This window comes from Dipodomys merriami, unplaced genomic scaffold, assembly GCF_024711535.1.
Source record: "Dipodomys merriami isolate MVZ:Mamm:240054 unplaced genomic scaffold, mDipMer1.0.p SCAF_692, whole genome shotgun sequence".
NCBI lineage: Eukaryota > Metazoa > Chordata > Mammalia > Rodentia > Heteromyidae > Dipodomys > Dipodomys merriami.
Window position 1 is genome coordinate 388,382 of NW_027206282.1, and position 23,479 is coordinate 411,860.

At 41.6% G+C, this 23,479-nt stretch overlaps 1 protein-coding gene and 1 long non-coding RNA gene across 11 annotated transcripts in view; one reads left to right on the plus strand and one right to left on the minus strand.

Annotated features, from left to right (window-relative positions):
- Window positions 1–13: 13 nt before the first annotated feature.
- On the plus strand, window positions 14–20,530 carry LOC138816366 (uncharacterized). 6 transcript variants are annotated; one of them, XR_011368636.1, is made up of 9 exons: window positions 14–171; window positions 829–982; window positions 2,427–2,633; window positions 2,878–2,982; window positions 3,444–3,535; window positions 5,554–5,689; window positions 10,607–10,657; window positions 19,490–19,584; window positions 20,290–20,530. It is a non-coding gene; the product is annotated as an uncharacterized lncRNA (long non-coding RNA). The 6 variants fall into 6 exon arrangements; XR_011368632.1 differs by having other exon boundaries at window positions 2,427–2,982; XR_011368635.1 differs by having other exon boundaries at window positions 2,427–2,982; window positions 20,294–20,530.
- LOC138816364 (ral GTPase-activating protein subunit beta) overlaps window positions 5,968–23,479 on the minus strand; it is a 92,397-nt gene continuing 74,885 nt past the window's right edge. For all 5 annotated transcript variants that reach the window (XM_070006086.1, XM_070006085.1, XM_070006084.1 and 2 more), the window contains 10 exons: window positions 22,654–22,806; window positions 21,570–21,779; window positions 19,456–19,614; window positions 17,479–17,644; window positions 15,089–15,211; window positions 13,631–13,767; window positions 10,336–10,444; window positions 8,779–8,857; window positions 6,780–6,928; window positions 5,968–6,265 (listed from right to left, as the gene is read on the minus strand). In XM_070006086.1, coding sequence (XP_069862187.1) covers window positions 6,072–6,265; window positions 6,780–6,928; window positions 8,779–8,857; window positions 10,336–10,444; window positions 13,631–13,767; window positions 15,089–15,211; window positions 17,479–17,644; window positions 19,456–19,614; window positions 21,570–21,779; window positions 22,654–22,806 — 1,479 coding nt within the window. In that variant the 3' untranslated portion in view covers window positions 5,968–6,071. The remainder of the gene's footprint in view (window positions 6,266–6,779; window positions 6,929–8,778; window positions 8,858–10,335; window positions 10,445–13,630; window positions 13,768–15,088; window positions 15,212–17,478; window positions 17,645–19,455; window positions 19,615–21,569; window positions 21,780–22,653; window positions 22,807–23,479) is intronic.

The following is a 23,479-nucleotide window of genomic DNA, read 5'->3' on the forward strand; positions in this document are numbered from 1 at the left end:
GGAAGCTGGGAAGGCTGGCAAGGGTGCTGGCATGGATGGGAGCAGGCATGGCTGGGAGTAGGGGCCGTGAGACCATCTGGCTGAGAATGAAAGCCCTGGTTACTCAATGTCCAGCCTGGATTTCATTCCCAGCTCAGCCACTTCATGGATACCTCTCTGATCTTCTTTCTTGTAAGACTAGAATAATACTAAAACTTGACAAATAGATGGGACAGAAATTACTTCAGGAGGGGGGTGGCATTTCTGTGTGTGTGTGTGTGTGTGTGTGTGTGTGTGTGTGTACTTCAGGAGGGGGGTGGCATTTCTGTGTGTGTGTGTGTACTTCAGGAGAGGGGTGGCGTGTGTGTGTGTGTGTGTGTGTGTGGCATGTGTGCGTGTGTGTGTGTGTGTGTGTGGTTAGACACCACCACCCACAGCCAGTCAGGTCCCCAGGCCCTTTCTTCCAACTACACATGTGCACATCCTTCTCAAACTGCTCTAAGAGAGTTAAAAGTCTAGATTTTCTAAGTGAAATCTCCCAAGTTAAAAACATTAGATCAAGGCTGGTTCAAGTGATAGGCCAGCCAAGCAAGTAAACTTGAGCAAGTCCCAGCTCTAAGTTCAAATCCTAGTACCAGGGGGGAAAAAAAGCTGCATCAAACTTCACGAGAACATTGTTGGCTAAATCCATCTGCCAAGCTGTATTAGGTCACTGGGCTGATACAACATACAGTAGACCATTTAAGTGTTTAATCTGGAAGCTATATTTGTCCTGATTTTCATTCAGTGGAAAGGACACCCCCAAATGCTATTCTTGTCCACCTCCTCTGTCAATCATCCACTTACCAGGCATTTAGAACCTCCTGTGGCAGGATCCTGTCTTTCCCCAATCTGGAGGACTGTGGCCAGGTTGGAATCCTTGGGGTGAGGGGAAGTACATGCAGGACCACAACTGGTACATTTCATGAAGTCCTTGATCCACTGCCTCCATCACTGCGAGCAGGTAGGTGAGGGTGGGAGGTGCTTTAGTTAACATGCTGATTCCAGGCTTACCTTCATCAGCTGAGTCTGATCTCTGGGAGGTAAAGGGCAGACTCCACATGCCAGGGCAGACTTGGTGTGGAGACATGGTTGAAGAGCATAGGTTATAGTCGGGCACTCATTCTAAGCCAAGGAGCAGCTGTAGAAAGTGTGGCAGGCCTAGGAGATGACATGGATGGATCTTGGAAGACACCAGTCAAGGCAGAAGGGAACCAGGTCAGCCATAGGGAACAGTAGGGAAGGAAAGAACTGGTGTCGAGGTCCAGTGGTTGATAGGAGCCCCAGCCCTGCTTTGGGATAGTGAGTTCTCAGGAGAGCTCTGTGCAAAAAGGATTCAGATGTGCACCCAAGAACAGTGCCCAGGGAGGCTGTGCTGGGGCAGGGCAGCTGGAGCTGGGCTGATTCCCAGGTGTTGGGCCTTGGAAGGCTTGGTTGGAAAGAGCAGAGCAGCAGAGGTCAGAAAAACTTGAACACATGTCTTCTGGCTATAAAACTTTCCCAGTCACCAAAATGAGGCATCTGTGTGGTCAGCTTCCTCAGCCACTAGATCAGGCCAGAGACCTTGTGACTGGCTGGCAGCTGCAGCCCCAGGCAGTTCCGGGGTGCTAGGCTGGTGCTTGGGAGGGGGAGGAGGCAGCTCTTGGCAGAGACAGGTACAAGGGCTCCCATCAGTTTCAAGTGGCCCACCCAGCACATGTGATCTAGGCATTGTAGTACTAACCTGGCCTCAGGGAATCCTTGTTAGCCAAGTTTGGGCAAAGCAGCAGTGGGAACAGGAGTGTCTTTGTCTCCCCACTTCCAGGCTGCCCAGCCCTGCTAGAACTCATGTTCTCTGTAGGCAGAAAAACTCCAGGGTCAGAGCCTTCCCTCCATCCCATTCTCCTCTCCCCAGCTATTCCCAGGCTCCTCCAGCAGAGACCATGTGCTTGTCTTTAAAAAATAATGTTTATAGCAGTACATCATGAAACGCTCCTTCATCTCTGGGTAAAAATCCACAGATCTAACCCTGAAGGGTAGTCAGCTGAGCAAAGCCCCTGGAAAGTATGATTTAAGAGGACCATGCAGGAGCCAATGTAACCAAAAGCACACAAGGTTATTAGATAAGAATCTCCTTAAAATTTAATTGACTAAATGTATTACATTCAGTTTTCCATAAGTTTTTCTGGACAAAGGATCTGCATAAATACAAACTTGTGGAGTTTCTTCCCTAGTGACAGAGATCAAACACAGGAGGCGAGGGGCACAGGCACACCTTCCTATTTACATCTCGCCTGTACTTTACACTTCAGTGCCAGAAATATTTACAGAAATACAGTAAGAAAAACATCATGTCTTGGCAACATACTGAAATTCATACAAATTGTAAATATGGTTTCAAGCAAATTATGATACTGCTTATTTTTCAGCCACAACTGCCAAGCCCTTCAGAGGAGAAAGAAGTCTTGGTCACTGCGGGAGATGAGAACTTGGGAAACTTCATTTGCTTCAACAAATAGTTATTGGGCGCCTACTAGATGCAAGGCACTGCGGAATCCCAAATATAGCTTTTCCCTCACTACTAAAACAACAAAGGCCGGGGGTTGTAGCTCAGTTGAAGAGCACGTGCTTAACAGGTATGAGGCCCTAGATTCAACCTCCAGCCCTGAAAAAAACAACAAACAACAACAAAAAAAAACCCCAACAAATCATAAAACTGTGAACAAGGGTTAATACTTTTGAGAAAACCTTACCCATTGTGTAGATTTGTCTGGCTCCATATTGTTCAGGTGGATCCTCCATTTACTTCAGGTAGAGGTTCTGGGGGCAGTGCTCACTCCCAGAACTGTTTCAGGTAAACATGAGTCTCCACATTTCCAGGGAGATCCCACCTGCTGGACCTTGAGTGCTTATGGAACACTGGCCAGCAGGAGCCCCAAATGTGCTCCACATGTCTCCACTACCTACCGCTTAACACTGTGTAAGGTAAAGCTGCACTTCCCAGAGAAATCTGTCTGGCAGAGCAGGACACTTTCCCAGCACATGCAGGAAGGAACCATTCATGAAGGCCCATGTAACCTATGGGCTACTGATGTTACAACCAAAGGTTGTATTTTGTATTTGTAACTGAGTCTGGAAAATGGGCTGTACTGAGATACAGCACCCAGAATAGGAGGAAAATGCTCACTGCATCTGTGTGGAAGGCTGTCCCACCACATAATTATTCCCTTCAAAGGACAGTGTTAGCAGGAAGCCCTGGCTAATGATGGGGTAAGGGCTGAGATTGAGAGGGGCAGGATGGAGAGAAGAGGGGTGGGGGGAAAAGAGAGGAGAGAGAGAAAAAGGGAGAGAGGAAAGAAAGGGAGAGAGGAGGGGGTAGTTTAACTCCAGAAGGAAGCAGGAGGAGTGACCTGCTTGCCTCCTGGGTAATGCTTTTCTCTTTCTAGAAGGCCATACTCAACTCACCCATCCCAGGTACCTGGCACATGGAGCAACTGTGCAGCCTAATCCAGGCCCAGAAGGTTCCAAACATATGCTGGTAAATTTACCAAGTGGACCAGTAAACATTACTGTTAGGTACTAAATAAGTTCCACTGACATTGCTGTACTCAGGGAGTACTTCATGACCACCAACTCCGGCCTGTACCAGTGTATGTGCTGATGGAATTCTGAAAGGAACCAGCACCTGATGAGGTCCACATACACCATATTCTGCCAGCTCTGTACACACTAGGGGCTTCATGCCTTGCAGGTTGTACATCCTTCCTCCCCTGGGCAATTGTCAAGTCTCTCCGATCCCAAACTGCATCAGCATAGTGTCCACCTACCAAAGTTTTTGGAAGTAAAGAATTGACAGAAACTGAAGCCAACAGAAAGACCAATAGGCCCATCCCCAACACACAGACACAGAAACAGACACATAGATACCTGGTATTCAATCTATGCCCCAACTAAAAGACTTGTCCAAAGAAAAACATCTATATCAGCTTTGTTGTTATTGTTATTGGTTGTGGGGCTTGAACTCAGGGCCTGGGCACTGTCCCTAAGCTTTTTTGCTCAAGACAAATGCTGTACCACTTTCAGCCAAAGCTCCATTTCCAGTCTTCTGGTAGCTAACTGGAGGTAAGAATCTCCGACTTTCCTGCCTGGCTGGCTTCAAACAGCTATCCTCAGATTTAAGCCTCCTAGGATTACAGGTATGAACTACCAGCGCCAGGCATATATCAGTTTTGTTTTTTTTTTTAACATGTGGAATGTTATAACATTGCACATTCGATTTATAGCCTTCACATCAACTAGAATAAGCGCTCCTTCCCTTAAAGTGTCAACCTGGAATTTTTCTTGAAAGCTGTTAAACTTCAACTATTCTTGCTGAATTCTTAAAACACTTTTAGGGTAAAACTCACATTCACACTCCCCTGATGCCATCTGAAGACACACTTATTGCTCAGCTCAAAAAGCAATCAGTGGTTGAATACTATCATGCCTTATATGGAGACTAGGTCACAGAAAGAAGAGGAAAAAGAGGTATCTGTACCTGAGCTGAAAACAAACATGAAGAAGAGGATGGCAGACTTAAGACTAAGAGCTGGTATACCCAGGTTACTTGCTGAAAGATTCCTGAGCAGGGAAGGAAGCCCTACACTGCCCTCAACCCTCTAAGGAAACTACTGGAACAACAAAATAGTAAGAGCAGCGTGACACTGCTCTACAGACATGCTGACACCTGAGAGCTATGGGAAATACCTGCATCCTCAGATCACCCCTTTGTGGACTTGAAATATCACTTTTTTTTTTTTTAAGAAGAAAGCAATCTCAGCAAGAAACACACACAAATGAGAGAAGTGGAGGACACAGAGCATTGTCACAGAAACCCTCATAAGGAAGGTCTGAGTCTAGCCAACTCCCAAGTTTGTCCCTAGCAGAAATTTAGCAGCAAAGTTACACAAGTATTCCCAAAGACCTGGTAGGGATTTGTCATGCCTTCAGCTGACTAAGGACACAAAGCACGACAATAGCCCCCTTCTCAAGTGGCGTGACGCCTGTCAAATGATACACTCCAAGAGCTCTCTGGAAGAAATTAGATTAGCAGCATTAAGAGTCTACTTCCTGAACCACAAATTCAAATCCCTTATCAACTATGGCAGTTTGCTGCTTGGTCCTGAAATAAGAGAATGGATGAAATCAAGTAATTTTCAACCTCTCTGTTGTGACTTTCCATTTCATGCTATTTAATCAAGGGATGACAAATGATGAACTTGCCTTGACATCACCACACTGGACAATAATGAGGAGTGGAGGCATCACTGTTGACTCAAGAGCTTTTAACCCTACAAATTCTATCAGTGCTCCACTAGAGGACAAGGATGTGCCTCCGCTTCATGTCTGTTCCCCTAGAAGCTGAGGCCACCAGGCTTATCTGTGCAGTGACAAGAATGATGACTTTTTTGATTGTGGAGAAAAAATACAAAATATTTTAATGTCAGATTTTTTATCTAAGGAAGAAAAAAAACCCTAAGCAAACGTATATTGTACTCTTTTTTGTCATTTTGACAGTTGGATGACAAACAGACCTACAAGTAAACAGAACGTTGCAACTTCTTTCCTTCTCCTCCATGCTGCCAACTGGAACCTTTAAGTGTCCTGGGAGATTCTGACACAGACTTTAAGTTTGAAGACAATCTCCTAAAAAGTGAGTATAAAACTATCTTCAACTTCTAATATGCAAATCTGTTGATACTACCAATGCATGTGTTTACAATTGAGGTGCATAAAAGCCTTTTTCCTCAAAAGGCTTACATTGAACTAAAATTGTCATTTTTAAAAGGAAGTTTATGGCTAAAATGTTTATCATCATTACCAACTGGAATATGATTGTGTCTGCGAGCCCATTGCATTAGGAAGTCCAAAGTCTTCTATCCAATGGGTTTACAATGTGTTTCGTCTATCCTGTGATTAAACAGTAAGCTCTTGGGAGTGATTTGCTTTTATTTTTACAGTGATCACTATCAAACTGTCTTGCTTTGATAGTACAGCCCCCAAACTGGAGTTCAATGTCCCACACAGACAGTGGTTTAAGCACTGCAGCTCTTGAGTCCAACCTCTTGGAAAAGTGACGTATAAAATTCTGGTTCCAACTGCTTGTTCCGGTACTTGTTGACAATGTCGGTGATTTTCTGTTTCCGGCGGACATGTGGCGGACTGTAGGAGTCACTTTCTAGTCTCTTTCTTCTACAAATGTTGATTACAGTCTGCCTCACCAGAAAACCTTGAAAACAGGTTAAAACAACTGTCAATAAATAGTAAGATGCACTCTCATTATTCAGATGATGTACTCTCATTCAGATGAATCATTTTCTGAATACTTAATCTATTTCACCCCAGTTGGATAACATCTTGTCCTCAAAGAGATAATAATCCTTAAGCATTAAGAAAAACTGTTAGAAGATACAATGACAAAGGAAAAACAAAACCAAAATGGGTCTGATAACCCATGTTCTCTCCTGGATTACCAATAGCCACCTTTCTTTTCTAATTCTGCAAACTTGTAAAGTCTCACTTGTGTTTACTAGATTAAAGGCTAGGGGGACTTATCCAATGAAGACAGCATGAATAAGGCCCTGTGCCATCCCTAGCACAGGGGGAAAAAGTTTAAAACAGATCAAAACATGCTCCCCCTTTCACAACAGCACTTTGTAGACATGGGACATCAAAAATCAGCATCTTTTCTTACTTTGATTTCTTTTTGAGTTACAGTGTTAAGGAAGGAAAGAAGAACTTACCCAGTGCTCTCCTGCTAACTATCATTCCATCCACAAGAGGAATGACCATGTTAAATTTTCCTGTGGCTCCTTGGATTTTTATCCGGAACAATCCAGTGTTTAAAGGGTGAATGAATATGACAGGAACTTCTTTTTCAAGAGTTGTAGATCTTAAGAAAAGAAAGGTCTTTTTTTAGCCCAGACACACTTTAGTTGAAGTCCTTCATACACTGCATAACAATACCATAGCAACCTCTCTCTGCCAGTAGTGGTTTAAAAAGGGCCAAATGGGTCTGTAACTCTTGGCTTTCAGTGCTCATTACTGTAATCAGGATATTTAAGTTAATAAAAGGAGTCTGGGAAAAAAAAAAAAAAAAAACGCTAAGCAAACCCCTGAGGAGACAAGAGAAAGGCCACGTAAATCTACTGTGGGCCTTAGCGTCCAGCAGCCAACTATGGAACATTCATTTTAGTCTCCCCCCTTTTTTTTCTGGCCAAGGGGCTTGAACTCAGGGCCTGGGCACTGCCCTGAGTTATTTTTGCTCAAGGCTAGCACTTTGAGCCACAGCTCCATTTCAGGTAGTCTGGTAGGTAATTAGAGAAAGAGTCTCTCCTGCCTGGGCTAACTGTGAACCAGCACATAGCTATCCTCTCCTTATCCTTTGATATAGGGACAGCGTGGCTGGCAGAGTGCAGCTGAAGCTGTATTCGGAGCAGTAGCAGAAACTATATTAAGTCCAGTGTGGGAATCCCGTGTGTGTGTGTGTGTGTGTGTGTGTGTGTGTGTGTGTTGTGTGTGTGTGTGTGTGTGTGTGTGTGTGTGTGTTTTGGATTTTTTTGGCAGTCAAGGGCAACACTGAGTTGTTGTTGTTGTGGGGCTCGAACTCTGGGCCTAGGTGCCATTCCTCAGCTCTTCAGCTAAAGTGAACGCTCTTCCACTAGAGCCACAGCGCCACTTCTGGTTTTCTGGTGGTTAGCTGCAGGTAAGTCTCACTGATTTTCCTGCCCAGGCTGGCTTTGAAACATGATCTTCAAATCTCAGCTTCCTGAGTAGTTAGGATTTTAGGCATGAGCCACTGGTACCTGGCTTTTTTTTTTTTTTTTTTTTGGTCAATCGTGAGGCTTGAACTCTGGGCTAGGGGCTGTCCCTGAGCTCTTCAGATCAAGGCGAGCACTCTACCCCTTGAGCCACAGCGCCATTTCCCTGAGTTACCTATTTAAGAAAATAAAAAATAAGGGCTGGAGATGTGGCTCAACTGAGCAAGCATGAGGCCTCAAGTTCAAACCCCAATACTGATAAAAAAAATTATTTGATCATTAAGATACTACTTTCAGGAAGGTGGGTACTTGTGGGTCATATCTGTATTTATAGCTACTCATGCTAAGATCTGAGGATTACAGTTTTAAGCCAGTCTAGGCAGGAATGTCTGTGAGATTCTTATCTCTAATAAACAAGCAAAAAAGTCAGAAGTGGAGCAGGGGCTCAAATGGTAGAACACTAGCTTTGAGCAAAACAAGTTCAGAAACAGCACCCAAGGCCTGAGTTCAAGTCCCAGGACCTGCCCCCCACCAAAAAAAATCTCAAAAAGACATCGATAACTCATGTTGAATGCAGCACTATTCACAGTAATAAAGACATGGAAGCACCTACAGGCCCACAACAGATGACCAGATAAGCTATGATATATACACATACAGTAGAGTATTTATTCAGTCTCAAAAAGGAAGACAATCCTGACACTTATGAGAACATGGATAGTTCTGAGGGTCTTGCTGGGTAGCTGAGGCAGGCTTTGAACTTACAATCCTAACTCCACACCCAGCAACAAAGTTTTGTTTTTAAAATCATGGTAAATTTGATAATTTTGTGCATAATTTTTGTAAATGTACATTTGTACATTTATGTACAAATATATGATTCTTTTATTTTTGTGCCTTCAACTTTTTTGTTTCATTGCAATTCTTTATTAAGCTTCAATGTATAAAAAAAGATATGCTTCAAAAAAATGAAAGAATGTACCTCAGAGAAGTGCTACTATTTGCAGTAGTTTCCACACCAGTACTGATTTCTGTCATCAGATCTGAGAGGGGAAAGTTTTCTGAAGGAAAAAAAAAATAGCATCATACAGTTAATATCTCCCTAATTTTTCCAAAGTAAATAAGAGGAAATTGAATTTCATAATCTCTTTACACACAGATTATAGTAAAACATGTAATCCTAATCATTCCCCAAATAAAATTCTCCATGAAGACATTTTAGCTAAGTTCATCTAAAGCAGAGTTTTGGAGAAGCATGATCTGTGGTGAGTGAGAGCTTAGTGAAAGCAACTCCTATGCTTTTCCACAAACTGAGCTGGATGAGATTCTAGGCTAAGCATGAATTTGTGGGTGTGGGTGTGTGTTGGTATTAGTTCTTTCCACTCAAGGCTAGAACTCTCTACCACCTGAGCCACACCTCCATTTCCTGCATTTTACTGGTTAATTGGAGATAAGTGTCTTTTTTGGATTTGTGCGTCAGGCTGGCTTCAAACTTCAATCCTCAGATCTCAGAATCCTGAGTAGCTGGGAATACAGGCGTTAAGTTAGCCGGTACCTTTCTAATAGTCTTATGCAGCTTACAACAAGAGCTAGGCTTACGCCTGTAATCCTAGCTATTCAGAAAGCTGAGAATGAGAATCCTGGTTTGAAGCCAGCCGTGGCAGACAAACTCAAGAGATTATCTCCACTGAACCACCAAAAAAGTCCAAAATAGAGGTGTAGCACAAGTGGTAGAGCCATGAGTAAAAAAGCTGAGAGAGCTTGAGGCTCTGAGTGTAAGCCCTAGTTCTGGCACTAAATAAATACATAAATACAAAAAAAAATCATAAGAAACTTCCCTAGGGGGTGATATTGATTGTAAAACATGTATGCAAGTGTAACAAGGAATCCTACCTTCTGTGTAACTAATGTAAACTAATATAAAAACAGAAAAGAAAAACTTCTCTGAGGCATAACTCTTTTTTCTTTCTTTCTTTTTTTTTTTTTTGGTGTCAGTCATGGGGCTTGAACTCTGGGCCTGAATGCTGTCCCTTAGCTCTTCGGCTCAAGGCTAGCGCTGTATGACTTGAGCCTCTGTGCTGCTTTGTTTTCTGAGTGGTTTTTTGGAGATTGAGTCTCACAGACTTTCCTTCCCAGGCTGGCTTTGAACCATGATCCTCAGATCTCAGCCTCCTGCATAGCTAGGATTACAGGTGTGAGCCACCCGTGCCCAGCTTAGGCGTAACTCTTAATGACAAATTCACCTTTAGACTAGAAGTACACAAGTTTTATAGCAAAGGAGTGTATTAAGGGCTTCCTTTCACTTTCTCCAGAATAGCCTTTTGTGGTTCCTGGTCTCATCGAATAGTCACCACTATAGCCCCAGCTATATCAGGCTCCATTCATACCACCGAGTAGGGGAGCTGGGATATAAACTGAAGCTTGCTGCACTTCAGTTCTCATTTGTGGTCACCTCCCCTTACTCTGCACTAACTCCTTTCAGACCCTCGGCAGTTGCTGCAATGCTACTATCATTTATGGACAATATCTGTATATGTACCTATGTCATCATAGCGTTCCACCCAGACCACAGACACTCTTGTCTCAGGTCCAAGGGGAGGCACAAGTCGACCCTGAGGCAGCTTCTTCATTCTGGAACTGGGACTGAGCTATTTGAAGAGAGGAGAAAGTGCAAATGTTGATAAAACTGCTCAGCTACACATTTATCAAGATGCTTAGTGATATAAGTATCAAGTCATGAAAATCACCTCAGGAAAAAAGTGTGAAATACATTTACCAAAAAACTCATCTTTGGTTTCTCTGCTTATCAGTCTTAATCTAGAAAGAAGAAATAAAGGCCTAAAACTGTCAAAAGAAAAGAGGTAAGAAATATTGAACAATAAAATTGGTTAATTTTTTCTATTTTTGTTGGTTGTGGGGCTTGAACTTGGTGCGTAGGTGCTGTCCTTGAGCTTTCCTGCTCAAGGCTAGCACCATTTCTGGTTTTCTGATGGTTAATTGGAGATAACAGTACCATAGATTTTCCTGGCTGGGCTGGCTTTGAACCACCATCCTCATATTACAGGTGTGAGCCACCAGCCTCTGGCTTGTCTATGTTTTGTTTTGTTTGTTTCTTGCCAGGCCTAGGGCTTAAAATCAAGGCCTGGGCACTGTCCCTGAGCTTCTTTTACTCAAAGCTAGTACACTACTACTTGTGCCACAGTGCCACTTCTGACTTATTCTGTTTATGTGGTACTGAAGAATTCTACCCCAGACTTCATGCATGCTAGGCAAGCACTCTACCACTAAGCCACATTCCTAGCCCCTTGTCTGTAATGCTTTAAAGGGATCTGAGTCTATCTCTATTATGAACAGAACGCAGTATGTTTTCTCAATCAAAGCAGTATCACTAGGGGATCCTAATCTCTTAAAATGTCCTGTCAATAAGCTATCCTTTTCACAGACCAAATGTTTCCTATTGCAGTCTAAGTCCAAGTCTCTCTTCTTGTTAGCAGAAAGGACTCTTAAGAGCCTTCACTAATAAGCTGATAGTATTTCTGGCTTCCCTGCCACCCCATTAGTGTAAGTCTCTTAGTAGAGCTGACAGGATTATGGTGCTTCCTTTAGTAAGCTGATACTCCAAGCACACACACACACACACACACACACACAATTGCCTTAAAGCTGATACTCCAAGCACACACACACACACACACACACACACACACAATTGCCTTATAATTTTTCTCCTTAGTATTTAGGTTTGAACTCAGGGCCTTGTGCTTGTTAGGTAAGTACTCTACCAGTTGAGACATTTCTGCAGCCTTTTTTGCTTTTGCTATTTTTTGAATAGGGTTTCACTTTTTGTCCAGGCTGGCCAGGACCATGATCTATTTATCTTTCTTTCTCTTTCTTTCTTTCTTTGTTTGTTTTTCCTTCCTTTTTCTTTCTCTCCTTCCTTCCCTCCTTCCTTCCTGTTGTGGGGCTTGAACTCTAGGCCTGGGCACTGTCCTTCAGCTCAAGGTGAGTGCTCTACCACTTGAGCTACATCGCCACTTCCGGTTTTCTGGTGGTTTATTGGAGATAGGGGTCTCACAGTCTTTCCTGCCCGGGCTGGCTTTGAACCGCCATCCTCAGATCTCAGTTTCCTGAGTAGCTAGGATTACAGGCCACCGGCGCCTGGCTATATTTCTTAAATAGCTGTGATGACAGATGCATGCCACCATGCTCAGCTATTGGTTGAAATGGTGTCTCTGAGATCTTTTTGCCCAGACTGGCAAAAAGCCAGAAGTAGAGCTGTGGCTCAAGTGGTAGAATGCTTGCCTTGAGTGGAAAAGCTAAGGGATAGTGCTTAGGCCTTGAATTCAAGTCCCAATACTGGCAACATATACACTTCCAATACTGGTGCACACACTCATTCATATGTACGCGCGTGCGTTTGCGCGCGCGCACACACACACACACACACAAACAAACACACATGCACGCACGCACGCTATCTTCTACACTGCATGTGTCCTTTTCCTATAATTATGTAAGGTGATGCAATGCTTCTGTGAGGAGATGAAGAGAGGCACTATGAGCCACCATTAGTCTATATCCTATGGTACCACAACAGGTAGCATATATAGAATATATATGGTAGACAAAAGAATGGGTTACGTACCAGGCCAGATATGGTAGGTCTGTGTGAGATTTTGTCAACTATAAAGAATAGTGTATCACTTAAAACTTAGGGATTGCTTATCCCTGAAATTTTCCATTGAGTATTTTGGACCATGGTTGAACAAAGATAATAAAATGCATAGAATGAAAGAGCAAATAAGGGAGAACTGCTGTACTGACCTATTTCTAAAACACTACTATGCAATGATAATAGCAGAGCTGTTTAAACTTTTCATTATTAAACATATGGAAGGTACATGCTTACAAAAGGACAAGTAGTCAGGTGCCACTGGCTCATGCTTGTAACCATTTAGAAGGCTGAAATCTGAGGACCATGGTTTGAAGCCAGTCTGGGCAAGAAAGTCCATGAGATTCTCATCTCCAAATACCTAGTAAAAAAGCTAGAAGTGGAGCTATGGCTCAATGGTAGAGCAACAGCCTTGAACAAAAGTGCCCAGGCCAAATTCAAGCCCCAGAACTGTCACACACACACACACACACACACACACACACACACACACACACACACACACACACACACACACACACACACACACACACACACACACACACACACCCCTAGTAAAAAAGCTTTCAAGCCCCAGAACTGTCACACACACACACACACACACACACACCTAGTAAAAAAGCTTTCAAGCCCCAGAACTGTCACACACACACACACACACCTAGTAAAAAAGCTTTCAAGCCCCAGAACTGTCAAACACAAACACACACACACACACACACACACACACACACACACACACACACACACACACACACACACCTAGTAAAAAAGCTAGAAGTGGAGCTATGGCTCAATGGTAGAGCAACAGCCTTGAACAAAAGTGCCCAGGCCGAATTCAAGCCCCAGAACTGTCACACACACACACACACACACACACACACGCACGCACGCACACACACGCATGTGCGCGCGCGCAAATAAAAAAAAGGAATAGTGATACCAGAATGTCAAAATCAAGGAAAGTAACAAAGGCTTCCTTAGAATGAACTATTAGTTGCAGATTAGAGAAAAGAAAATAGCAAGAATTTTACTTAAGAAGTCTGAGTTAGTAATGAATCAGTACTTTGCTATAATTACTCTGGGTAAAGCTTTTCAGACATTATTCTATAATTATTTCAATTCACTACAAAGTTTTGGAGAGCTCAACAAAGTAACTTACCCTCTGTGAGGAATTAAGATTGTCTGTGTGATTGGGGAAAAGCTCAAGTGTCAGAGATGGCTGTTTCAGAATTCCTGGCATAAGATCCATATTTGAATCACTATCTTGGTCTGAGATGTTGCTTTCCAATGAATCAGCTATGGGGTAAAGAAAAAAAATCAATTATTGCACTTGACACATCTTTGGAACAAAAATTTAATTATATTAGCTAGTCTAACCAAAGAAGCAAAGCACAATTTCTAGACCAAGGGTCACGTAATTTTAGGGTTTGCTGGTCATATCGGCCTCTGTTGTATTGTTCTTTGCATGGTTTATAACTTTGTATTTGAAGTTGGTACTGGGGAATGAATTCAGGGCTTAGATGCTGTCCCTTGGCTCTTTCTCTCAAGGCTAAGCACTTACCACTTATACCTCAACTCTACTTCTAATTTCTGTTTATTTGGAGATAAAAGTCTCATGGACTTTTCTACCAAGGCTGGCTTTGAACTGGGCTCCTCTGATCTCAGCCTCCTCAGTAGGATTATAGGTGTGAACCACCAGTGCCTGGCCTACCATATGACTATTTTTTTTGGTGGGGGGGTGGGGGAGTTGGTCATGGAGCTTGAACTCTGGGCCTGGGTGCTGTCCCTCAGCTCCTCAGCTCAAGACAAGCACTCTACCACTTGAGCCACAGCGCCACTTCTGGTTTTCTGGTGCTTAATTGGAGATAAGAGTCTCATGGACTGGTTCATATAACTCTTTAAAGATGCAAAAAGCTAGTTGGCTGCTGGTGGCTCATGCCTGTAATTCTAGCTATTCAGGAGGCTGAGATCTGAGGGTTGTGGTTTGAAGCCAGCCTGAGCAGGAAAGTCTGTAAGATCCTTATCTCCAAGTAACCAGCAAAAAGCCAGAAGTAGAGCTGTGGCTCAAGTGGTAGAGGGCCACCCTTGAGCAAAAAAGCTAAAGGAGACAGGTGCTGGTAGCTCATGCCTGTAATCCTAGCTACACAGGAGGCTGAGATCTGAGGATCACGGTTCAAAGCCAGTGCGGGCAAGAAATTCCCTGTGAGACTCTTATCTCCAACCACCAGAAAAATGGAAGTGGAGCTGTGGCTCAAGTGGTAGAGCGCTTGCCTTGAGCTGAAGAGCTTAGGGACAGTGCCCAGGCCCAGAGTTCAAGCCCCACAAATGACAAAAAAAAAAGCTAAGGATAGTACCCAAACCTTGAGTTCAAGCCCCAGCACTTGTACGCGCGCACACACACAAAGATTACTGGGGGGGAGGGGGGGGCCCAGTGTAGTGTGCTTATATGGAACTACTTTCCATTAAGTTGAAAGAAGATGATTTTGCATAATCTAATAGCTACACTGCCTTGGAAGCTGAAGAATGCCTTATGACTTAATGCAGTAACATGGCACAAACTAGTGAATATTAAAACAAATCCTAAAAGCAGTATCATGACAAAAAAAAATGTGCTTACTTAAGGACTCCACAGGAGAAGGAACCACAAATGCTATTTCTGTCAGGGCATCAGCATAATACAGCACCTTCTTCTGTCCATTGAAAATACTAGCCCCAATATCTTCAGAAGAATTTACTTCATCTAGGAAAAAGAAACAGTGCATTATTGTTTTGGAATAGAAAAAACAATCTTCCTGTTCCACAAAATATTAAGCAGTTAATAAAGTGCTAATAGAAGGCATTTTTCCACAAGAATTAATTAGTAACATCTTTACACTAGGTTTCGATCATAAATCTTCATTTTCTAGTTTCTGAAACTACAGCAGGCTGCTTCTGATTAGCAGGGCCTTTAATTCATAGTACTGGAGCAGTCCATTTGGAAAAGGTCCCTCTAGGGGTAGGGACAAGGATGTATGAGGGGAGGGGAAGGGCTCCAAGCTTGTCTCTCTGCTGCTCCTCCTCATTCTTCCCTGATGATGAGTGATGCCATGGTTCATGCCTGTAATCTTACCAAGTAGGAAGCTGAGATCTCAGTATTGTGTTTCAAAGTTGGCCTCGGCAAGAAAGTCTATGAGGTTCTTATCTCCTATTGCCACCCCCCAAAAAAGCCAAGAGTTTATGAATCTGTGGCTCAAGTAGTTGATTGCTAACTATGAGCAACAAAGCTCAGGGACAACGTCCAGGCCCTGAGTTCAAGCCACAGCACTGGTACCAAAAAGAGTACAGAAATATATTCATGTACTAACATCTGCTATCCACTGACAAGAATGAAACACTCCTGGGAGCTAGTCAGCTGTCAATTAAAATGAACACAATGTCCTACATAAAGACCAACAACTGCAAAAGAAGTTGGATACACAAAATGAACAAGAAATAAAAATATAAAAGATGCTTACTCTCAGCTATAATTAATAATAGAAAATTTCTCACCTAACAGATTAGAGGATACCTGATGCTGGTGCAGATGTGGCAAACAACTTTAGACCAGAGGCTAGCAAACTTTTTCTGTAAAGGACCAGATAGTAAATATTTTACGTTTTACAAAGAATGTTGGTCTCTGCCACAACTATTTAACTCTACCATTCTAAGATGAAATCAGCCATAGATAACACATAAATTTGAGTAGCTGAGTTCCAATTGTGCTTTACTTATATAACCAGGCAGGAGCAACAGTTTAGACTGGGCAGGCACTTTGCATCTACACAGTGGACACTGACAGCTGCCCCCCAACATTTACTTCACCTACTCCTTCTCTGCAGTAGGCCTGACTCTACATACCAGCTCTACCATGTCACTATCTCTCTTGCCATTGGTACAGGTTGAGATAGTCTAATCACAGTGCTGCTCAGGATTTGGAGAGCACCGGGACTGTGAGAATCAGCTAATCTTTTCTTCTGGCTAGTGTGTCATGTGCATGTAAAGCTGGGAACAGCTTTTCTTGAATCATGAGAGAAGGTAGGAAGGGACAGAGATGTGGACAATAGAGCTAGGGAAAAATTGCAACAAAATAATAATGACAACTAAACCAATCCTGGAATTTTCAGTTACATGAGCTAATAAACAACTTTCAATATTTGAGCTAGTTGTGGTCAGGTCTTCCTGCAACCAGAAGCAACCAAATAATATACAATGAAAAATATGCACATCCTCTGAATTATATATTCTACTTACGGTATCTATTTATGGGAATTAGGTATACAGATATACTCAAGTATATCTTTGAAGAGTACATAGTTGGTATTTTTAATGGAAAGCTTGAGAGCATATGACCTTGTTGATAAAAGAACTCTGAAGATTCAAAGCACTGGACATAGGCATTATTCACTTCAGAGATAATTTTCCAGTGACCTCAGGAGCTCAGGAACAAAATGCTTAGCCAGATGAGGCAAAGGTCTTAAGTTTAAATGTATACTTCATTGGTCCTTGTTACACTGATTACAGTTCCTCACAAGGATTTGTAGAGATGGGTAAGAAACTCTGAGGGTCAGCTGTTCACTACCAAGGATTTCATATAATGTCTCAAGAATGTAATCTTTAACTGACTTTTTTGATAGCCACACAAATCTATAAATCATACTTGCTAATAGAAAACAATTTATCAGATAAAACTCACTTTTTAGGAAACTATTTGTTATAGACACATTTTTATAGAAAATTCAACTTGTTTATCACATTTTAAGATAAGAACTTATCTGCAATATAATAATTATTAATTTTGCATTAGTCCATCTTACCATTATATGTATAAGTACCCTTAAATACACTGAAAATATCCAGAAGCCTACACAGTACAAATTATTAAATGACCCTCTTTTCGTTTATAAACCTGTACTTTTTAAAAACAAGACAGCAAAATTATACTAACAGGAGTTAAAGTCAAGAATAACAAGTCAACAAATCAGGCTTTACCTTGTTCAGCCCCTTCACCATCATCGCCACTGTTAATCGACCAACTGGTAGAAACATGTCCTGTCCAACCAGGGTGCCTGCCCACATCTACTGACCAGCCAAGGGAGAGCAAAAATTCTAGGAAATGTGGCTGAACATTTCTGGAAGACTCCACATTCTTTAAAATCTGAAATATATACCAATCACCAACTATCATGAAGGAAACAGAAGAAATTAAATTCACTAAACTTGATTAGCTTTGAAGCTTCTGACGAGTCAAGTCCAGTTCAGAATATTCACTATAATGAGAAACGAGTGCTCTGGAGTTAGCAGACTTGGATTGGGAGTTGTTAAGTTTTTAACCTGTCTTGTTTTCTCCATCTGGAGAGGGATAATAATGATAGTCCTAAAGACTAAATGAGATAAGGTAAGTAAAATCCTGAGCTGCTTTCCTGATAAAATAATTACTGAGGCAAACATATTCACAAAAATAAAAGATACAGTATTTGCTTTCACAGCTAATGAGAATTATATTAGTATATCATTATTTAATATAAAGTTTTGGTTTTCGAATTGTTAGTCATGGAGCTTCAACTCAGGGACTGGACACTGTTCTACTACTTTGAACCATAGCTCTACTTCTGATCTTCTGGTTGTTACAGACAATCCTGCCAGGATGGCTTTGAACTATGATACGCAGATCTCAGCCTCCTGAGTACCTAAGATTACAGATGTGAGCCACCTAGTTTAATTAGCCACCCATCTATATTAAACGTTTTGACAAATGCTAAAAAACTACAAAATGTCAGCAAAAATTAGGTATAATAAATGAGTATGAAGATATCTTTTTCAGTCTAAAGGAGAAAATGCAGTCATTCCAGAAGGTTTATTAAGTACCAAATACATATGCTTGGGCTGTCTACCAACCTCAGAAAGGGTAACTCCTGTTTCTAAAATAGCCTCTCATTCCAAAACAAGAAACTTTAGGAGACATTTGGCAGTCTGGAGGCATTTTGAGTTGTCACAACTGGTGTAATGAAGGTAGTGTCTAGTGGGAAAGGTAAAATAGATGCTGTTGAATAATCTAAAATACACCATCAGCCCACAACAAAGAAGTGTCTTGCCCAAGAGGGCAAAAGTGCTGTTGTTAGATACTTAGTTCTAAAGGAAAGAAAGTAAGGAATTTCTCTCCAAATTAAAAATGAGAAGGGGAGAAAGGAAAAGAGAATAAGAGGAGAAAGGAAAAGAATATATCAAAATTATCTGGGAAATTCAAAACCAAGGTTCCACTGGCCTGTTTAAGCCCTACATCAAAGTTAGTGAAAGCAAGATCGTGGAATCACTATTTGTACTAGTCCTAGAGCTTGAACTCAGGGCCTGGGCATTGTTCTTGAACTTTTTTACTTAAGGCTAGTACTTAACTACTTGAGCCACAGCTCCACTTCCAGGGTTGTTTTTTCTTTTGGGGGGGGGGGTTCTTTTGGGGGGGGGGTCCTGGGCTTGACTTGACTCGGAGCCTGGGCACTGTCCCTGAGCCTTTAGTGCTCAAGGCTAGTACTCTACTACTTGAACCATAGTTCCTCTTCTGGATTTTTGGTGGTTAACTGGAGTCTCATGGACTTTCCTGCCTGGGCTGGCTTTGAACTGCAATCCTCAGATCCCAGCTTCCTGAGTAGGTGGATTACAGGCATGAGCCACCAGCACCTGGCTTAGTGAGTTTCTTATGAGGTTATTTGGAAGGAGAGTTCTTTGAAGGGGAAAAAAGCCTGTGTTCACTTCTGTAGGCAGACACACTGAACCTAGGGAAAGAATGGTCAGTGAATACAGCTGTTTTATTCTTCTTGAGCTGTCAGGCCAAGCTACAGCTCTACTTATTCTAAAGCATGCTTCCTAAGCATCATGGAATTTATTAATGAAGTTCCTGAATTGGTTCACAAGCCTTTAAGCATACATTAAAAAATTTTGTGTATTTATAGTACAAAAATTTCAGAACCTTACCTCTTGGTTTGTTTTCTGACCTGGTTTCATATAGAAAATAAAAACCGTGTCAAAAGGACGACATGGCAAGAGATCTAGATACCCAATGTCATCAAAAAACCCAGGGATCGCAGAATCAAGTGCAATAAGGTGAGGAGGTAGACGACTATTTGCAGGTTCCTACCAAAGAAAGAAAGGAGCCATTATTATCTCTCTTCATTACTCTGAAGATATACTTGCTCATGGAAGGTATGTATGTACTTATGTATGCAGTGATTGAAACAGGGTTTATGTAGTCCAGGCTGGCCAAGAACTCATACACTTTTCATACTTCCAGTCCTTTTGCTTTTTAAAATATTAAGATTATAGAGTGTGTGTGTGTGTGTGTGTGTGTGTGTGTGTGTGTGTGTTGTGTGTGTGTGTGTGTGTGTTGTGTGTGTTGTGTGTGTGTGTGTGTGTTGGGTCCTGTTTTCTCTAGAATAATATGTTTTCCATATTTTCAATACAGTCTGTATGTTTCCTGGCCAGTAATAGGGTTTGAACTTAGATCCTTAAGCTTGTTAGGCAGGTGCTCTACCACCTAAGCTATTCCCCAAGCCCTTCTTTGGTTATTTTTCATGCTTTTTGCCTGGAGCAGGTATAGACAGCAATCCTCCTATGGGAATAGAACTCTGATCTCCCAATCTTTGTCTCCTAGTGACTGGGATTATAGACATGCACTGCCACATCTATTCCTCAGTTTGGCAAATTCTTTTTCTTCTTTCTCTTTTTTTTTTGAGGCAAAAACTTTGAACTTAAGCCCTGGTTCTTGCTAGGCATTTACCCCACTTGCTTTAACTTTTTTTTTCTTCCCAGCTAGAATCTTATGTTCTTCTCAGAAGGCCCAGCCTCAGACCATGATCCTCCTACCTTCTACCTCTCATGCAGCGTGGGTGCCAGGTGTATACTATCATGCCTGACTAATAAGCAACATCTTGCCTCGAAATCTTCAGCTGTACTTTTCCAAAGAAACTGACCTCAAAATAACTTGCTCAAATCCACCATTGGGCAAGATATTTCACATTTTTTAGCCTGTATTCATATCTGCAAAATAAGGACTTGTTTGGTAAAATTGATTTCTAAAATTGTTTTGTAAATTTGATTTGTAAAATTGTTTTAATGGATATTGGCAACACTAAAATATTTAGTTTATAGGCTGATTTCCTTTGTGTTAAATACTATACAAAGTCTTACATGTGTTGGCTCACCTAATGTTGATATAGCCAATTAGATGGATACATTATCATCTCACCTTACAGATATGGAACTAAGATTCAGAAGAGCTGAGTACTTGTCCACCATAACACAGCTGAGTAGCAGTGATGCCAGAACATAAATGTGTACAAGAGCACAAGCTAAGAAGGGATTGGCTTACAAATACTATGGAATTAATCTAGAGATGTACCTAATTAGTAGAGCATAGACATAGCTCTAAGTATACAAAAGACACTAGCATATACAAGTCTCTACATTTGATTCCCAGCACTGCAACAAAAAAGAAAAAGGAAAAAAAAAGAAAAAACTACATAATTTACTTCTTCTTGAAAACAATATTAAAGAGCTGAGTTAACTTTCAGTAAGAAAGTTTAGTAGAGAAAAATGTTTAACATTCCTTTTCTAGTTATCTGTAGATTTCATTATGCATATAAGTTGGTCATACATTAGCCAAGAAAATTCAGACAATGCCTCAGACAGAACTCTGAATGAGTTCATGGAGTCACTGTCCTGGAGATCACACAATCTACAGCAGCAAAGAATTCTTATAGCTTATATAATTTTTTTTTAATTTTCTGTCTAAGAAAAATATTAGCTGGGGCTGGGAAGGTGGCTCAGTGGTAGAGCGCTTGCCTTGCATGCATGAGGCCCTGGGTTCGATTCCTCAGCACAACATAAGCAAAAAGAAAAAGTTGGAAGTGGCACTGTGGCTCAAGTGGTAGAGTGCTAGCCTTGAGCTGAAGAGCTGAGGGACAGCGCCCAGGCCCAGAGTTCAGGCCCCACGACTGGACCCCCCCCAAAAAAAAAAATTAGCTGAATTTAAACTTACGAATATATTATGATTATGAATATATTTACTCATAAAAGTTCACAAGAATTACCTTCAATGCCTCTAAGGACAAAAATCCAAAGTGTGAGAGGAAAAGACGGGCTGTTTGGAATTCCTGGGCAGGAGGTGGGGGCTTGCAATCTGTAACAGGGTCAGGGAAAGTTCTCTTCTGCAATTCCCCCTCACTTTGTTGTTCAAGGTGTATTTCATAAGCTATCTGCTGGGCCATGCCACTTCTCAATTTCTCATGTTTCTCTTCTAACTGAAATGAATGAAGCATTACATTTGGAGAAACTATTTAAAAATTACTAGAGTTACTTTTAATTTTAAAACAAAAATAAAGCAACAAAGAAGATAATTTTCAACATTGTGTTTCACTTCAATATATGATTCATTCATATAATTAAGCAAACATGTTTTAAGGTTAAAACCATACTGAAAAATTCCCGAACCTCATCAATTGCTCCTTCATCATCTGGCTATAAAGGACATCATTCTGCCTCTGCTCTCCTTCAGATAGGCAGGAAAAAAGGCAGAGCTCTTCTCCCTCCCAACAGCCAGACCACTGCCACATCTTCACCCTACAGCATCCACATGAATTCCTTGACTATTTTTGAGGCCCCTTATTCCCTTTTGATAAATTCTTGTTTTGTTTGTTTGTTTGTTTTTGGGGGGGAGCTGGTCCTGGGGCTTGAACTCAGGGCCTGGGTGCTGTCCTTGAGCTTTGTTGCTTAAGGCTAGTACTCTACCTCAAGCTGTATTTCTACTTCCAGCTGTTTTGGACATAACAGTCTCATGGACTTTCCTGCCCAGGCTGGCTTTGAACTGTGATCCTCAGATATCAGTCTCATGAGTAGCTAGGATTACAGGTACAGCAGCAGCACCCAGTTATAAGCATAATTTTAAAAAATTATTTATTAGCATACACTAATTGCATAAAGAGTTTTTCATCATCCATAGATGAGGCATACTATGTTGATCGGATTCTCTTTTTACCTACCTCCTCCCCTCCTGCTACTTGGAACCCTCTTTATCTTATGAGTTACTGCACATAACACTGAAGTCAATGCTTTAAACACAGACATCATTTAAGAATATTTACATGCATCCATTTAACAGAAACTAATTTATCTTACTTCTTCAGTGACAATCTCATGCAAATCTGGAATGCTGAGATCTGCCTTCACAAAAGGAATCTTGTCTACCTCTTCAGGAAATGGCCGATGTTTCACAGAGTATTTAAATCCAACATCATTTTTAGGAATTGGGCGAGGCTCAGGAACAAAAAGCTGTTGAAATAATACCAATTAAAATTATGTTAATATATATGATCTAATACTCATCTGTAATGACACATTATTAGACTCGTCTGTTTTTCATTTATTTATTTTTTTTTTGGTTATGGGGCCTGAACTCTGGGCCTGGGCTCTGTCCCTCAGCTCTTCAGCTCAAGGCTAGTGCTCTACCACTTGAGCCATAGTGCCACTTCCGGCTTTTTTCTGCTTAAGTGGTGCTGAGGAATCAAACCTAGGGCCTCATGCATGCAAGGCAAGCACTTTACCACTGAGCCAACTTCCCAGCCCCTAGACTGGTCTGCTTTGATGCTGTGTTTCCCTAGACTTACAAGTAACAGAACTCAGTAAGAATCTGCAAATGCTAATGTAATAGCTAGTAGTAAGGGTAGGAAATTTGTATGGCTGTACACTCCATTTTATTTTTCTAAAAATGTTCATCAACTTACAGATTTTGTGACTGCTATATGGTTTGTGGACCTCTACTGCTCCAGGTCTAAAGTACACACATTCAGTGCTATGCCAACAGATGAGACATTTCAGAGCTTTAATATTCAACTTTCTTGTCCAGCATGTGAAAGGTCCTGAGTTTGATCCTCAGTGCCACAAAGCTCAAAGTGCCTTTTTCCCAAGCTCTCTCAACTCATTCCATACCAAAAAAAGTACAAGT